Here is a 17,893-nt window from a genome sequence, read left to right on the forward strand (position 1 = left end):
CCTCTTCTTACCTTGGCTCTGGCTTTCACAAATCAAATCTTAGCTAACTAGGAAGAGGATAAAACCTCGCTCCCAACACGATTTCAGCTACACACGCCCAGGTGAGATCAGCTCTGGCCTTAACTCTGTTGACCACAGACATGGAGTTTCTTGAGGTCCTGACCGAGGGGCTGAACAGAGTCCTCCTGGTCAGGGGTGGCGGCCGGGAGGTGATCACCATCTACTCCTAACGCCCAACAGCGTTGCGGCACGCTGGGACGGGCACGGAGGACGGCGTGGGCGGCCTGCACCTGGGCTTGGCCCAGGGAAACAGCAAACACACCTGTCCCCCAGTGATGCCACCCAACCTGCCCGTGGGGCTTCCTACGGAAGTTTCTAGGCCCGTCACCTGGGGCTCTCCTGTTCAGCAGCCTTAAACGACAGGCTCAACCAGCAAGGGCGCGGCTGGACGATTTCCTTGCGTCCGAGGGCAGACACTGCTGCAGGAGTGACCTGGACGTGGCCGGATCTTCTCGCAGGTCACAAGACGCCAGCGAGCCCTCGCCTTGGTTTCTGGAAGTTCTTTTCTTGGCTGGACTTACCCAGTGGTTAGGTTGCATTTCTACCCCATCCAGAACATTCTTGGAAGAGCACCCGGAGCCGAAGCTGTCCCTGGTGATGAAGGTGAAACGTCAGCCCTGGCCGTGGCTCCGCTCAGGGCCCTGGTCACCTCCGAGTCGCTGTGTTCCTTGACTGTCTTTGTGTTTCTGCACCTCAAGGCAGGGAGGCTGGAGGACTCTGTCCATGCCCGTGTCACCCTCGTGTGGGAGCATCTGGGCTCAGCAGGTCCGCGTTTCACGAGCTGAGGCGTGGGCTGGGGCCATCTGGAAAGGGAACTCAGCTTTTCTGGAATATGGTGGATCATCTGTTGTGTGTGTGGTGAACATGGTGTGTTTGTCAGGGCCTATGCTCCAGGAAGGAGCCCCCAGTTGTGGCTCTGCCATGCCGGGCTGTGTTCGTAGCCATCCGAGTCTCCATCCGCCTTCAGAAAACCAGCCACTTCTTTTCATAAGCACTGACAGGGCCCAGCCCACAGCCACCGCTGCCGTCAGTGCCTCGCACAGGTGAATGCACTGAAACCCAGGGGCACACGCACACGGAGTGAACACTGAGTTCCCTGTACGGCCCATGACAGCCAGGACTCTCCATCCCACCCCACCCCAGGAGCACGGCACATGGTTCAGCCTCTGAGCCGGCTCACATGTGCCATCCCCACCCGGGCGCTCCAGGGAAGGTGGACACGGCCCCTGCGTGGGAGGTCCTCGGGCAGCAGTGGCGCCTGGCGTCGGATCTGTCTGGCTGAGTCCCGGGCGTCCCCTCCATGGCCTGTGCCTTGCGTGGAGGCGGCGGCGGTGGTGGCACTGAAGAGATACCTTTCAAGGGCCCAGCACACTTTGCACTTCTGCTGTGTTTGCTTTACAGGCTGTGGTCACATTTGCAGACTGCGAGCAGTGGCACTGACTTGGGCCTTCCTTTGTGTGTGGCGTATTTATTTATTTAAACACCCCAGGGAGTTACATGGTAAGGAGGTTGTCCATAAAGAGCTTGCTTCTATACGGGAGGCCCCAGATGGCCAGGCCTCGGGCTGAGTCCGGCTTGCACGGTCTCCCGAGGGAATCAGCCCCATCAACGAAGTTCAAATCAGGGCAGAGGCTGCACTTGTGCCTCCAGACAGTGGTTTCCGCACCAGGCTGGCATTGCTGTAGAGTGACGGAGGCCTAGAGCATGTCCCGGACATCACAGCAGGGCTCAGCAGTTCCCACAGCCTCTGCCTGCCTTGGCTAAGTGTGAGTTAAGCAGCAAAACTCTCCTCCGTGTATGAATGGGGCCAGCAGGTCCTGTGTCCCCTGCACCTGGAGGAGAGCAGGCTAGAGGCACAGTGGCCGCTGGGTGCTGGCTCTGAATGTCGGTTGGTGGCTGGAGAACAGCCCTGTGTGCCGGATGCCTCTGAGGGCCGCTCAGTCCCGCACACCAAACGGCTCGTGAGGGCTCAGCTCTGCCTCCACCCTGGGCTGCAGCCTCTGCAAGCAAGCGACAGGCATCCTTTCTGTTATCAACTCCATGTAACCAGTAACTACGGCCATTTATAATTGACTCCGTTTCCTTTTGTAGGTTCCCTGTCTTTGTTCTTTGTATGATTTTGTTAGTAGAAAAATAAAGTCCGATGAAATCTGAGTATGCTGAAGAATCTCTTGAGTCTCATTCAGCATAAAAGTTAGACAACTGGAGAAAATGGTACTAGCCGCCCCTTCTCTAGCAGCAGCGTCAGGGCTGACCAGCCACAGCCAACGCAGGTGGCTGGAGAGTGACCATATGAATCGGATGAGGGCTTTAAATCATGTCATCAGTTTGGAACTGACCTTACCCCAAACTTCCTAGTGCTGCATGTTAAAATGACCCAATCTATGTATTCATTTTTGAGACAGTCTCTGTTGCCCAGGCTGGAATGCAGTGGCGCCATATCAGCTCACTGTAACCTCTGCCTCCCGGGTTCAAGCTATTTTCCTGCCTCAGCCTCCGGAATAGCTGGGATCACAGACATGCACCACCACACCCAGCTAATTTTTGTATATTACTAGAGATGGGGTTTCACCATGTTGGCCAGGCTGGTCTCGAACTCCTGACCTCAAGTGATCTGCCCACCTCAGCCTCCTAAAGTGCTGGGATTACAGGCGTGAGCCACCGTGCCCAGCCATTTGATTTATAATTTATATAAGGATGGAGGCACCAGAGAGTTGACCTGAGTGGGGACAGCACGTTCTAACGCGGTGAGATGCCACCTCACGCCTGTGATTGGCCACAGCCAAAACAGTGGAGAACCACGGTGAGGACGTGCGGAATCGGACCCTTCTTGCGGGGTTGCAGCCACATGGGAAGGGCCTGTGGTTCCTGAAAGTGCGAGACAGAGCTGCCCCTTCCCCAGCAGGTCCACTCCTGGTGTGTGGCACGGCCTCAGGAACGGGTGCACGCAGGTTCACAGCAGCCAAACTGGACGCGGTCTGAGAACATGCTGAGTCCATGCAGGCTGTGCCTGCTGTGGGCCTCATCCAGCTAGAACCAGGAGCCAAGCTTGGAAGCCTCTCGCTCTGGAGGAAGCTGGACACAAGGGGTCTCACGCTGCGGGACTCCACTTAACGCGAAATGCCAGAGCGGGCCAGGCACAGAGGCAGGGTGTGCGCTGACAGGTGCCGGGGGTGGGCTGAGGGAATGGGGGAGATGGGGGATGGGGGGGGCTGCTCATGGGGTATGGATTTCTTTTTGGGGTGAAAATGTTCCGAAATGGCTGTGGTGAAGCTTATGTGACTGAACGTGCTGGAACACTGCCTCGTGTGTGTCGAAGGGTGAATTATGTGTGTGAAGCTGTTGGGCACCGTCTCCAGAGGGCCTGACACATGGTGGACAGGAAGGGACACGGCACAGGAGGGTGGCGGGTCCTGCTCTGGCTCTCAGGCCACAGGAGAGTGACCGTGAGAGCAGCGTTGTCCTCAGACCCCTGACGGGTGAGTGCTGGCTGCACCCAGGAATCCACACCCGGGACTTGGAGCACAGGAGTGGCCAGCTGGGGTGGGCCTGCTGTCCTGAGGGCCACGTGCTCACAAATTCCAGCAGGGAGGTTTGAGGACCCACTGATACCCACACGTCTGGGACCAGGGCCCAGTCAGAGACCCCGAGGTGTCCCCTTCCCCGGGAACCCGAAAACCAGGCTGCCTCCTCGCCTCAGTGGGTGCTTCCCAAGGAGCAAGAACTCGGCTAGAGCAGTCACCCACTGGTTCCCTCGTTCCCTCATTCACTCACCCAGTCGTTCTCCCACTCATCTGCACACTAATTCACTTACTGCTCATCCACCCGTGCCCCGCCTCACCCATTCATTCACCCACTCACCACTCACGGTCACCCACCCCATTCATTCGCCTACTCGTACTCATTTACCCCTCAGCCCCTCACTCATCGCTGTCATTCACAAACTCAGTCACTGTTCATTTATTCACCCATTCATTCATTCCCTAACTCACCCACTCATCCTTCACCCATTCACTCACTAATTTACACCAGGTCACTCCCACTCATTCAGATACAGGCTGGTTCAGCTACAAGATCATCTGCTAGTCAAAGTCTACACAAACGTAAGAAAGAACAAAGCTCTTGGTTTCTGTGACACAGGCCTCTGTCCTTGTGTCACCTCTGTCACCCGGTCTCCTGCAGCAAAGCCTTCCTGGCGCCAGCATGGTGGGAAGACCTGGCCGAACGGCAGGTAGAGCTGCCCCAGGAGCAGGCTGTGTGCCGGGAGTCCTCCGAGGAGCCTCCGCCTCTGTCTCGCCTGCAGTGATGCATGGCCTTCCTTCTAGTGGCACCCACGTCCCCCGACGGGTGTGACCCGGGAGCCAGAGCAGGACCTGATGCCATCCTGTGCTGTGTCCCTTCCCATCTGCCACGTGCCAGGCCTGCTGGACATGGTACCCAACAGCTTCACACACACACAATTCGCCCAGGCCCAGGCCAAGCTGCTGCAGCATAACTGACGAGACACACCAATCTTTACACGTGGGTGTTTAATGAATGACACCCATTCAGCACTGGCTCACTTTCTGTGCATGTGTGTTTTTTGCAGGGTTTTTTTTGGAGGGGGTTGTGGTTCTTGTGTTAGTCTGTTTTGCATTGCTATAAAGGAATACTTGGCACTGGGGTATTTATAAAGAAAAGAGGTGTATTTGGCTCCCCGTTGTGCAGGATGTACAAGCACGGTGCCTGCATCTGCTCAGCTTCTGGGGAGACCTCAGGAAGCTTCCACTCAAGGCAGAAGGCAAAGGAGGGGCAGGGATGTCACATGGTCAGAGCAGGAGAGAGAGGGGGAGGTGCCAGTTCCTTTAACCCAGCAGTCCCCAACCTTTTTGGCACCAGGGACTGGTTTTGTGGAAGACAAGTTTTCCACAGACAGGGGGTGGGGGGATGGTTTCAGGATGAAACTTCCACTTCCAATCATCAGGCATTAGATTCTCATAAGGAGCACCCAACCTAGATCCCTCGTATGCGCAGTTCACAGCAGGGTTCGAGGGCCCACGAGGATCTAATCCCCCTACTGATCTAACAGGAGGTGGGGCTCAGGCAGTCGTGCTCCCTCACCACTGCTCACCTCCTGCTGTGTGGCCCGTTCCTAACAGGCCACAAACCGGTAGCAATCCACAGCCTGGGGGTTGGGGGCCCTTGCTCTAAAGAACCAGATCTCCCACGAACTCAGAATGAGAGCTCACTCATCACCATGGCGAGGGCGCCAAGCCATTTGCCAGGGATCTACCCCCGTGGCTCAAACCCCTCCCACAGGCCCCACCCAGCACCGCGGATCACATCTCAACATGAGACTTGGAGGGGACATACACCCAAGCCCTGTCCATTCCCCTTACCTCGTTCAGGCTCAAGTGTGGCACCCTGAGGCACCAAGGGCCCTGCTGGGTGAGGCAGGCCCCAGCAGCTGGAGTTGGCAGTGGTGTCAGCGACTGTTTCCGGGGCTCTTTGAGCACCAGACCAGAACAACTCTGCTCCTGTCTTGTGTTTGCTGGAGTTTCGTCTGCACTGACAGTTTTCGTTTTTAACACAAGGTTTAGAGGCAAAGCAGGCTGAAGCCCAGGCCTGGCAGAGCCTCCCTGCTCCCCAGTCGGTTGGCTGAGCCTGGCCCAAAGGGTGTGCAGGGATCTCCAGTCGGCGATGTCACTTGGGGTCTGATAGGTCCTCCGGGACTAAACAAACAAGGTCCCCTCCGCGTGAGGCCACGTGTGACATCACTGCACCCCCAGATGAATCTTCCTCGTGTGTCATCCCCAAAGCAAGTGCCACATGAGTGAGATGCAGTCATCGCCAAACCAGGGGCTGCCAGGCACCAGGCCAGGCAGTGCCTCCAGGGGCTCGGAAGTGCCTGGAAACGCTGTGAGCGCTCTGGCCTCAGGAACCCCGAAAATCCCTCCCTGTGCTCACAGGAGACACCACTGGGCAGTCCCGAGGGGTCTGTAAACACCCAGGAGCAGGGCACATTGTCCACAGAGAAGCAGCAAATAAGCTGGCAAAGGCCGTGGCTTCTCCACAGATTCCTGTTCACACAGAGCCCAGCTTCTCTCCATAAAGCTGGGTTCGCGCAGCCTCGTGTTCCTGTTACCGTGAACTGAACTTCGGGGTTTTCTTAGAGCAGTAAAATGGAAAAACAAAAAAGCCTACCAATAATTATGGAGTTGTGTGTGTGCATGTAAATTTACCGTCCTCTAAGCCGAGACGAACAGGCGCACTTCCTCCCAGAGCCCCGCGCAGGCAGCCTGCTCTCCACGCCTTCGGCCACGGGCTGGCGGAGGGGACCGACCGACCACAGCACCGACCATCTCTCTCTGAAAAGCTTGTTTTAATACAAGGTGTGGCATGGTACAAAATGCAGATATATTTATTAGGCCTGAAAAACATCTGTCACCAGTTGGCATCAATTTGCTTTATCCTTAAAAACAGAACGAGGAATGTAAACGCAAAACTGCTGTGCAGGCTTGCCAGATCCCGGAAAGCGCCCGCATGTTCCTGTTTGGGGTAACCACGTGGACCCCTGCAGGCTGCAAGACTCAGAAATGTTGGCACGGGCCCACCAGATCCCGGAAAGTGCCCGCACGTTCCTGTTCGGGGTAACCATGTGGACCCCCGCAGGCTGCAAGACTCAGAAATGTCACTGGGACGTCCTTCAACCCTGCAACCCTCTCCTGACCCTTGCAGGAGGACACACTTTTCTCCAAAGCTGACACGTCACAGAAGCCGCCCCGTGAGTGTTGGACAGTGAATGTTCAAGTCCCCGTGTTCTGGGCCGCACCAAGTGCAAGCCTCTGCCTCTCCCCAGCATCTGTCGCCCTGCCCCTCCCCGCCTTGACTGTGGCCTGCATCCACCTGAGCTGCTGTGGCTCCGGGACCAGGGCCTACCTCCACCGCCGCATGCTGCCCTGTGGCCCCTCCTCGCTCGTCGGGGCTCCCTGTGCCCTGTGGTCCCTCCTCGCTGGTCTGGGCTCCCCACTCTGGCACTTCTTTCTAGTGCTGCTGCCTTCTGCTACGTCTGCTGCTTGGCCTCCTGCAGGGAGCCGCGGATGCTCCCTGCTAAGCACAAGCTGCTTCCCCTCGGCCCTGTCCCCTCTGACCTCATGATGCACAAGCCAGGCAAAGCTTCAGCTTTTCCATTCGCTCCCGGCCTCGCACTGGGACAGCCTACGGACGCCACTGCTTGAAGCCCGGGAGGAACACCCACCCCAAGCATCCGGGCGTTCCCTGCGCACTCTAGGACCTCATTTTGGAATTGTAAAGGAAAGTAGTTTTATGGGTGACACAGATGAGCCTTAGAGCCAGGAAATGCAGCGGCCCAGATGTGTTCACCGCCACGTGGCATCGAGGGCAGGAGAGCAGAGGGCCCCTGGGCCTTGTCCGCGTGTCCAAGCTGTGCCGCCTCCGTCACACCAGCACCTGCAGTCGGTTGCTGTTTGCGGTCGGAGGTTGGGGGTCCTGGGCTCCCCGTCCCGAGGGTGCGGGCTGTGGTGTGCTGGAGCGAGGTGTGCTTGGCGGCGGCACTAGGACGGGTGGAAGTGGTGGTGGTGGTGGTGGTGGTGGTGCTCGTGGTGGTGGTGGTGTTCGTGCCGCTGGATCACCGGCACCGCGTAGCCCTCTCCCGCTGGCGTGGGCGGCAGGTCCCGCACCACCTCGTGCTCCACTGCGGCAGGCTGGGCGTGTGGGGCCTTGAGTGGCGAGTGGCCCTCCCTGCCCTTTTGGCGGTACCGCTTGTGGCCGTAGGGTGGCGGTGGGGGCTGCGGGGGAGGCTGCGGGAGGTGGTGGCCGTCCTGAGGGGCCTGGGGGGACAGGACGGCCGGCAGGTAGTAGCTGAAGGCTTTCCCGGACTTGCTGCTGGCTGGCACCCCAGGCGGCTTCCCGGAGCCCTTGGGGGACTTGAGGAACTGCTTCTCCGGCCCCTTCGGCCGGGGCTGTGGGTCCAGGGCCCGGGCAGCAGTTTCCAAGGATGGCACGTGTTCCACCAGCACCTGCGACCTGCGGTGGTGCACGGCGTGTGTGTCCGGCTCTTGGGAGCGGGACCGGGCCTGGAGGTGCGAGGCCCTGCCCTGGGGCTCCTGCTTGGCTTGTACAGGAGGGGACCCTGCGGACACAGGTCAGAGTGTGAGGCCCTGGGAGTGCAGGCCCAGGTTCCCATCTCCTCCGAAACGGCCCAAGGCCCACTGGAAGAGCTGTGCCAGGTGTCCCATCTGAGGCCAGCCTGTTAGCCAAGTCTGCAGTCAGACGGCCACCAGCCCTGAAGGGAAGGGGCCCGGCCACCGGGGATGACCTGCCTGGCTCCACAGCTCCCTGCAAAGGCCGACTCCTCTAGCCCCATCCCCACTGCGTGTCCTGGGAGCGGAGCTTCTCTCCTCGCACAGCTGAGACCCTGCCTGGGGCCCCATGGCAGAAAGCCAGGTTATGTCAGGGAGGGCACCCCCAGGATTCACGTCCCCTAAACCCTCATTACAAAACAGATTCCAGAAGGACCCAGGGCTTCCACCTTCACAAGGTGCAGTGCAAGCCCCATGCACAGAATGGCCCAGTTCAGCGTCAGCACACAGCACACCGAGCCCGTGACCCCGATCCAGCTCCACCCCTCCTGCCCCTGGGGACTCCTGGAGCCGGGGTTAGGAGAGGGACTTGGCCCCAGTCCTTGGGAAGCAGCCTGGGCTTTAGTCCAATAATCTCCATGCAGGCCACACGAGGGTGCTGCTGGTCAGAAATAAATGGGTGCTGGGCAGGCTGCCAGCTGTCTACGCTGCTTGCCATCCACACTGCCTGCCGTCCACACTGCCTGCCATCCACACTGCCTGCCGTCCACACTGCCTGCCGTCCACACTGCTTGCCTGCCATCCACACTGCCTGCCGTCCACACTGCCTGCCGTCCACACTGCCTGCCGTCCACACTGCCTGCCGTCCACAATGCCTGCCGTCCACACTGCCTGCCGTCCACACTGCCTGCCGTCCACACTGCCTGCCGTTCACACTGCCTGCCATCCACACTGCCTGCCTGCTGTCCACTGTCTGTTGTCCACACTGCCTGCCTGCCATCTACACTGCCTGGTGTCCACACTGTCTGTTGTCCACACTGCCTGCCTGCCATCTACACTGCCTGGTGTCCACACTGTCTGTTGTCCACACTGCCTGCCTGCCATCTACACTGCCTGGTGTCCACACTGTCTGTTGTCCACACTGCCTGCCATCCACACTGCCTGCCATCCACACTGCCTGCCTGCCGTCCACAATGCCTGCCGTCCACACTGCCTGCTGTCCACACTGCCTGCCTGCCGTCCACATTGCCTGCCGTCCACACTGCCTGCCGTCCACACTACTGGACAACCCCTCTGCTGAGTGAGCTGGTGATTCGACCCTAAAATACTGACTTCTCACCCCAAGGCAGGGTTTTCCTGAATGCAAACCCAACGTCTTCCATCTCACTTTGAACCAGGTACTCCCCCTGCCATACACACACACCTGGACGGGGCGCCCGCCTTGCTTTTGGGCGGCACCAACAGGTAGCCAGGAGGCAGTCACGACCAACAGGTAGCTGTGGAAGGACCTGGGTGCCAGGCGGGGCGGGGCAGGGTCCCCCTGCACTCAGGGCTGCAGGAAGCAGGACCTTCAATGGGCACCCACAGCCGGGGCCTCGCACCCAGGGTGGCCTCCAGGACATACCAGGGCCGAATCTGGACGTGTAGTTCTCAATCCCGGCGAGGTCCAGGTAGTGGTTTCTGCGCTCCGTGTTCTCGTCCACGCAGTAGGGTCCCCGCTCTGAGCAGGGCTGGGGGTCAGCGCTGGGCCTCCTGCATGGAGCACAGAGAAGGGCCTGACCGCCGCACAGACTGGGCGGCACGTCCCCGAGGATGGGGTACCTGCAGCAGGCGGCGGACGTCCGGGGTGTGTCCTGACCAGCACCCACCTCCTCGCAGAGCAGGAAGAGCGGACGACTGGGCGCAGACACAGCCAAGTGCCGTCCAGAGAAACAAGGTCATGGCCGCCCCCCGGAACCCTGTGATCTCTGTCCCAGGCACCAGAGCTGCAGGTGCTCTAGGGAGCGGCTCATGCTGTAGTGGCCCCTGGTCACCACTCTGGGACCACTGTAGCCACTGCACCAGCCACTGCCCAGCCACCCTCAGCCACTGCCTGAGCCATCCCCAGCCACCCTCAGCCACCCCCAACCATTGCCCCAGCCACTGCCTAGCCACCCCCAACCACTGCCCCAGCCACCCCCAGCCCTGCTGCTGCCAAAGCTGCTGAGTGGAGCAACAGGGAGCCACAGCAAGTCCAAGCTGAGGGTGTCAAGGCTGCTGCAACTGCTGCCCCTCAAAGCCCTCTGCTCAGACAGACTCGGGGGCCCAGCTCAGCCACGGTGCCAGATGCTGGAAGGGCCCGTGCCCCACAGAGCTGCCGGCCCAGGTGCCCCCAGCAGGTCTGACCTAGAGGACAATGCATGGCCTGTGGCCTGCGGGAAACGGGTATGGCCAGGGTGCCTCTGCCTAAGGCACAGCCCCACCCTGGCACCCCAGCCCTCACCTGACGTGTGCAGACAACCTCCTGTCGGCCACCCTTGGCTCCTCTGGCAGTTCACTCTCTGTTCTGCAACGGTTGGGCTCCCGGTCTGAAAGGGGGGTCCTGCTGTCACTCACTCACTCCCTTCTTCATTCAGCACTAACTCATTCACTCATTCATTAACTCACTCATTCACTCATTCATTAACTCACTCGTTCACTCATTCATTAACTCACTCATTCACTCATTAACTCACTCGTTCACTCATTAACTCACTCGTTCACTCATTAACTCACTCGTTCACTCATTCATTAACTCATTCACTCATTAACTCACTCATTCACTCATTCATAAACTCACTCATTCACTCATTCATTAACTTACTCGTTCACTCATTCATTAACTCACTCGTTCATTCACTCATTAACTCACTCGTTCATTCACCCATTAACTCACTTGTTCACTCATTCATTAACTCATTCACTCATTAACTCACTCACTCATTCACTCATTAACTCACTTGTTCACTCATTCATTAGCTCACTCGTTCACTCATTCATTCATCTGCTTACTCACTCACCCATCCATTCACCCACTCACTCCTCCATCCACTCACTTGTCCCTCCCTGTCCCCAGCACACAATTTAGGCCCCTGCCAATGTGGGGTAGGGTCCTGCGTGTGTGCTCAGGCCTCGCTCACCCTGGCCGGCAGGAGGACCCTCCTTCCTCTTGCTGGAGGGCTCAGGGCTGACGGTTAGCTTCACACGGAGGGTCTTGCTGCTGCCCGAGGAGTGGTTGACCGAGGCATCCACGACCTCATAGATGGTATGCATGAGGCTGGACATGTCCTGGGGCCCAGCATCGGTGTCACTGACAGAGCAGACCCCAGGGGATGCCACCCGCCCTCCCTGCCAGAAAACACACCCATCCCCTGCCCCTCCCCGCACCATCCTCGCAGCTGCCGACAGACCTCAGGGACCAACACAGGCGTCTTCTCTGAGCAGCCTGGGTCTGCCTAGGAGGCCCTGTGAGTGCCTCCAGTGCCCTCAGGGCAGCCCTGCCGTGTGGGAAGCACAGCCGCAGAAATGGGCGGTGCAGGCTTGGCCCAGAAACACATGTGAATCAGGCCCTGGGGAGACGCAAGCCCAGCTGGCGTGAGGACCTCGCCGCAGACAGGTCCCCACCCGCCCCTTGAGGTATGGCGAGGCCAGCACAGTCCATCTGTCCCTCCATCTGTCCCCCAGTCTGTCTACTACTGGGCCCTGTGCAGCCCTTCCTGTAGACCTGACACAAACACAAGCTCACCTACCTCCCTGGTGACCTTCCCACAGTTGTCAAAGTCGTAGAGCGTGAACGTCCACTCCTGGCGGTCGTCGTCCTCCACCGAGACATCGCACTGGAGTGCCTGCGGGGGACATGGGGGCTGGGACCTCGCCTCCTACCGACACCAACACGCCCCATTCCGTAGGGGGCAGGATCTTCTGGGGCCTTTCCCGGGGGTCCCTCATGCCAGCCAGGAAAGGGGGAGCCTAGAGGGCAGCGTGGCTGGAGCCCAGGCCCTGGAACCAGCAGATCTTTCTTGTCCGTCTTCGGCCCTCCTTGGGGGGACCCAGCTTTGTGCTCCGTGACTTGGTTTCCCCACAGTGACACCTGTCTCAGCTCATACAAGCACTCCATGTCCCCCAGAAGGAGAAGAGGACACGCTGGCCGTCAAGTGTTGTCAATTCCAGAAATCTTGACTGGACACGGAGACCCCACCCCTCCCTCAGCCCTCCCGGGAAGCGGAAGCCCAGTGCCCTGTGCCTTGGGCCCGGTGCCCTGCCTCCAGTCGGGCTGTCCGTCAAATCAGCTTTGGCATTACTCCTGTAGTGCTAAGGGTACCAAGGCTGGGAACGCGGCTCAAGTTATTTAATGCCAGACCAGTCAGTTTTGGCCAAATTCACAGCAACATCCCGCACTTGCTGGCTCCTGCTGACTTTGGCTGCATATTCAAGTTTTGCTTCAGTGCTTTAAATGGGGTGAACTGTGGGGAAAACTGAGTGAACTACGTAGTGTCCACAGATACCCATTTTAGGGCAACACACGCCTGTCCCTGTGCCCCCGGCCCCAGGGACGTGTTCCCGCAAGTGAGGCCGGAGAAAGACCTACGTCAATGTTGAGGCGCTGCCCGCCTCGTCCTCGTGGGCCCTCACGGTTTGCTGCCCTCTCTCCGTCATCTGCGCTGAGTTGTTGTCCTGGGCGCTCGCGGCCCTCAGCTTTCTCAGTGGGGAGTGCCACTACGGGGACAAGAGGTGGCGAAGGGGCTGGCAGAGGAGACATGGAGGATGTGGCCTGCCGTGGGGGGGGGCGTCGCTGCCCTCCCCTCCCCGCACCATGATCCCATCCAGACGAGCCTGAGCCAAGAGCCTGATCTTGGGACCCCTGCAGAGGGGAGAGAGGCCCCATCCCAGCCAGCCTCAGCCAGGTGTGCCCTCCTCTCACCAGCCCACAGTGGCTCCCAACTGCAACCACCACCTCGGGGCTGGGGATGCAGCAGACTCCGAGGAGCACAGATAGGGGAAGACAGCCTGGGCCTCCAGGAGATGCTCCCTGTGTCATCATCAGGCCCCCCTCCCCGTAGACACAGTCCCTACCGCCCTCCACTCCAGAATCCTGGCACTGAGCCCACAGGCCATGCAGACCACCTGTGCACTGAGTGTGTCAAAGGCGGCCCCCTCCCCCAGCCTCTGGGCAGGATGGATGAACAGCACTCAGGTTTCTGGGGCACAATTATTCCATTATTCTCTGGCACTTGCAAGCCGCGTCCCCAGGATAGGAGCATGGGCCTGTCCCAGCTTAGCACCTGCAGACAAGTGCACGTCGAGCCTGAGCTGGGACGACACTCTGGGCCTGCCTTCCCATTGAGGGGGGTCTGGGTGCCTCTCTTGGCTTCAGCAGCCATCTGAAGGTGACCCGGCTGGCTGACCTCCCAGCACCCTCCCACAGACCCACAGGTAAGCCAAGTGTCGACCTGCCACACGCCACAGGTAGGACTGGTGCCACGGAGACACACAAGTGGCAGGGACTTAGGCTGGGCCAGCATCTCACACATCCTCTGACCCAGGGCTGACGTGCAAATTCACAGGTCACCTTTATACAGAGCCACCCCCATCCACAAACACAGGCTCACAGAGACTCCAAACACATAAAGGTGATGCTTAGGGCTCTGGCCATGGGATGTGGGATGGGCCTTTTTCATCTCTGCTGCCAGATCCCAGCTGCCAGTCCAGCGAGGACCCTGCGAGCTGTGCTGCCAAGCACGTTTCAAGAACAAGGTGCGTCTGAGTCTGGGAAGCGCCCCTTGCCTCACACACAGGGGGGTTTTAAGGGTGGTTTTCTGGCGTTGCCTTGGTACGGGATGAAGTCTGCGAGGTTTGGGGAGGGAGGGCTGCGGGAGCTGCACTTACCCTCTAGGGGACACTGGTCCTCCCGGAAAGGCCCTTCCTTGGGGTTCCCATTGGGCAGCTCCTGCAGGAAGAACGGGGCAGTCGGCGGCCACACAGCTCAGTGGGCAGGCGGGGGAGACGGGCAGGAGCTCTGGGTGGCTGGACTGGAGCCTGACACTCGCCTCAAGCCTCCTGGGGCATCTCAATCTCTGGGTCCAGAAACACCAACCCTCTGTGCCCCACTCAGCCTCGGATTTTAGGAAGCAAAACACACAGACATTCCCGTGTTGTCAGGTTCCCCAGAGCATTTCCAGGTGGAAGACGCGGCTGCCTAGAACGACCCCTTCGGTCAGTCCTGCCCTGAGGATGCCCCTGGCCAGGGCCCCACGCTGGATCACCCTAAATACAAGAGGAGACACGCCTGCCCCTTTGCTCTGGGGCCTGCTCCCAGCACTGCCCCCCGGAGCCTGACACGAGGACTCCAGCCGCTGCCCCCACGGCTGCCCAGCACCCCAGCGTGCCTCTTCTAGGGCTGCCGGCAGAGACCAGTTACAGAAAATGGGGAAAAACTTCAAACACATCCCAGCGGTGTTTCTGCTGAGCCAAAGCTCACAGGGTCCTCATGAATTAGCTACAGCCTTGAGGACACGGAGGAGACAGACCATGGTCAGGGCAGGGGCCTTGCGTGGCGGTGGAGATGCGGCGTCCCTCAGCCCAGCACTCACCGCCCTGGAGCATTTCCTGAGAGCAGGCAGCTCTCGCACAGGCGGGCTGGAGGGATGGGCAGCTGTGTTTTTGCTTCTGATTCCAGGTCCCTGGAAAGCCGTGGAGAGCCCGCAAGGAGACAGAGCACAGAGCTGAGTCCCGTCCACCTGGACGGCCAGAGCCTGACCCTGGCGATGACTTTGGTGCGAGTTGGTGTCTCCGTGGGTGGACACGGGACCCCAGGGCTGCCCTCATGGTCCCAACGCTTCATCCTTTCCTCCTGACCGGGGTCACATGCCCTTCATCCCTTCTGACCTCCTGGGGGGCTACCGGCCCCACTGGGGTCCCTGGGGTTCCTGGAGTCTGGCCCGGGCAGGAGGCCGAGAGAGGTCGCCCTCGAGGGCACCTGGACCCCCCCAAGCGCCTCCTGCCACCGTGGTCATTGGCCAGGGGCCAAGCAGGGTATGCTGGAAGGTTCCAGGCTGGCTGGCTGCCACCCCAGACCTTGGGCAGGGAGAAGGACTGGACCCCCATCCACACATGGACACTAAGGTGACGCTGCCGAGGCTGAGTATGGTTGAGTCAGACCCAGGCCCCCAGCCCTCCTTGTGGCTGAGCCAAGGGCCCCCTGGAGCTAAGGTCTCCTGCCGGTCACCCAGGGAGGTGCCAAGGCAGGGTAGGCAGCTCCCAGTGGGAGGCAGGAGAGCTTGCCCTCATTTTAATAAGAAACAAAACAGCTGATTATTAAAAAGTAGGCCTCCCTCCTGGGGGCTGCAGTCCCGACATTCCGGGACTGGCTGCTGCGGAACTGAGGGGCCCTATGAGCCCAGCCTGGCGAGGCCCTCGTACATCCACACAGCAGGGAGGCACCGCTGTGAGGTAAAACTCTGTCCAGGTGGACACTGGCATAAAACCAAATCATCTCTAAAACCCGGGCTGTGGTTATTTATTTTTTTTCAAAATCAGAATAATGGATGAGGCTGCAGTCGTAGGCTTCTGTGGAGTGCAGAGCAGTGCCCAGAGCCCCAGAGGTGCAGCCCCCATAGGCACAGCATCCTCGTGGGAAGGACCAGGTGCCGGGAGCTCCAGAGCCCCTCAGGTGGACTCGTCCAGGTGCTTGGCGGCGGCTGCCAACAGAAATGGTGTCATGAGGGCAGCCAAGGCCCCCCAACGCCCAGGCTGAGGGATGCAGGCACTGTCACTGTGGAGGGCTGGTAGGGAGGGGAAAGTGACCCTAAATGCTGAGGTGGGCGCCCCAAGGCATCCCTGTCCACCCCTGGGAGCTCCAGCCCAGACCTTCTCTGGGACGTGGGGAGGGTGCTGGGGGGCTGCACCACGCAGGGTTCTCAGTCCCCCCACCCCACTGCACCACAACCCCCCACCAAGTGCCCAGTTCACCTCCCATCAGACCAGCAGGCAGAGCTCAGGCCTCCTGCATGGTGCTGGGTGCCCCAAGCCTCTTTACAGATGGCAGTGAGGTGCCCTGGGGCCTGAGGGCCGGCACGCACAGCACTCCTTGCTAAAGAGCCCTAAATGAAGTCACTCATGGAGGCCACATTGCTGTCCAGATGGGGGCAGCAGCAGCGGCTTCCTGGAAAGTGCCAGAACTCATAGGAGCAGCCGGGCAGCGAGTTGGGTGGGGTGGAGTAATTTTTAAGGGATTTTTAAGTGTTTCCCACGATTTGCTGAAAATGACAAGTGAGAAATGGCGCATCACGCACTCCACGCATGATGTCAATACAGCGAACATGCAAACGCCGTCCATGTCATGTGTCTAAAAATTCTGAGTGCACTTGTGGGGGATTTCTCTTTTTTTTTTTTTTTTTGAGACGGAGTCTCGCTCTGTCGCCCAGGCTGGAGTGCAGTGGCGCAATCTCGGTTCACTGCAAGCTCCGCCTCCCGAGTTCACGCCATTCTCCTGCCTCAGCATCCCACGTAGCTGGGACTACAGGTGCCTGCCACCATGCCTGGCTAGTTTTTTTTGTGTGTGTGTATTTTTAGTAGAGACAGGGTTTTACCATGTTAGCCAGGATGGTCTCGATCTCCTGACCTCGTGATCCGCCCACGTCAGCCTCCCAAAGTGCTGGGATTACAGGTGTGAGCCACCGCCCGGCCACTTGTGGGGGATTTCACTGGTTACAGACAGGAGTCTAAACTTGCGAGATGGCAGGAGGAGGGGTGCAGCTGTTCAAGACAGAAATCTGCACAGACCCGTGGTTTGATTTCTGGAAACGCTTCCCGCACTACACCAACCAGTCAAGCTACAATAACCAACCAACACTGTAATAACCAACCAAAACTACACCAACCAGCCAACGCTCCACCAACCAGCCAATGCTACACCAACCAGCCAATGCTACACCAACCAGCCAACACTACACCAACCAGCTAACGCCACACCAACCAGCCAACACTACACCAACCAGCCAACGCTACACCAACCAGCTCATGACCGAGTTCCTAACACAGAGGAAAATCCCATTTAAAAAAATCCACTTATACCTCAGCCCTAGAATTCTCAGCCCTCGAATGCACAGTGTTTTTTCTAAGCCACAAGTCAACAGCTGCCTCCGAGATGCAGAGAGGATCAAACGGGAAGAAATATTTACAGTCAAAGCCACACCGGTCTCTGTGGCTGGTGATTTCATCGAATCCGTCCTGGTTGCATAAAATTGCCCTTTAATCTATGCTGCCTCGGTTAACTAGAAGGCCAAGAGCTTTAATTGCAACTTATAAAACCTGCCCCCGGGCCACTGGCCAGATGTGCGGCCCCTCCCCACTGGGGAGACTTCCTGAGAGTCCAAGTCCGCACTTGGGACCCCGGCAGGCCTGGCCCAATGTGCCCCAGCACCCACCAAAGCCTCAGCTTCCCAGGGCAGGCGCCCCTCCCTGAGATGCAGCCCCCACCTGGCCTCGCCCTCCCGAGGACCCACCCTCCCCTCACTCCCTCCCAAGGGCCCAACCCCTCCTCAATCCCTCTCACCCTGCCCCCAGTGAGAGCCTCCTGTGACCCCCCAACCTGTTCCACCCCCGCCCCGTCCCAGCTGCACTTCCGGCTTGGGGTGCCTGGGCACCTCCTCTAACCTGTCCCACTGCCCTGCATCCCTGAGAACCCTCCTTGTCAGCAGCAACTCCACGGCTGGCCTTCAGGCCTCCCCATGCCC

At 59.2% G+C, this 17,893-nt stretch overlaps 2 protein-coding genes across 8 annotated transcripts in view; one reads left to right on the top strand and one right to left on the bottom strand.

The window, feature by feature from the left end:
• SLC12A7 (solute carrier family 12 member 7) overlaps positions 1 to 2,214 on the top strand; it is a 60,498-nt gene extending 58,284 nt beyond the window's left edge. For all 3 annotated transcript variants that reach the window (XM_050795175.1, XM_050795176.1, XM_050795177.1), the window contains exon 24: positions 139 to 2,214. In XM_050795175.1, the coding sequence (XP_050651132.1) occupies positions 139 to 230 (92 nt within the window). In that variant the 3' untranslated portion in view covers positions 231 to 2,214. The remainder of the gene's footprint in view (positions 1 to 138) is intronic.
• A 5,119-nt stretch (positions 2,215 to 7,333) lies between these two features.
• NKD2 (NKD inhibitor of WNT signaling pathway 2) overlaps positions 7,334 to 17,893 on the bottom strand; it is a 34,269-nt gene continuing 23,709 nt past the window's right edge. Inside the window, exons 4-10 of one of the 5 annotated variants that reach the window (XM_050795208.1) lie at positions 14,046 to 14,106; positions 12,748 to 12,875; positions 11,909 to 12,004; positions 11,300 to 11,447; positions 10,624 to 10,708; positions 9,766 to 9,893; positions 7,334 to 8,191 (exon numbers count right to left, since the gene is read on the bottom strand). In XM_050795208.1, coding sequence (XP_050651165.1) covers positions 7,614 to 8,191; positions 9,766 to 9,893; positions 10,624 to 10,708; positions 11,300 to 11,447; positions 11,909 to 12,004; positions 12,748 to 12,875; positions 14,046 to 14,106 — 1,224 coding nt within the window. In that variant the 3' untranslated portion in view covers positions 7,334 to 7,613. Of the gene's footprint in view, positions 8,192 to 8,327; positions 8,477 to 9,765; positions 9,963 to 10,623; positions 10,709 to 11,299; positions 11,448 to 11,908; positions 12,005 to 12,747; positions 12,903 to 14,045; positions 14,107 to 17,893 lie in introns of those variants that run through there. The other 4 variants (XM_050795206.1, XM_050795207.1, XM_050795205.1 and 1 more) reach the window with 4 other exon arrangements.

The sequence above is a fragment of the Macaca thibetana genome, chromosome 6 (genome assembly GCF_024542745.1).
Source record: "Macaca thibetana thibetana isolate TM-01 chromosome 6, ASM2454274v1, whole genome shotgun sequence".
NCBI lineage: Eukaryota > Metazoa > Chordata > Mammalia > Primates > Cercopithecidae > Macaca > Macaca thibetana.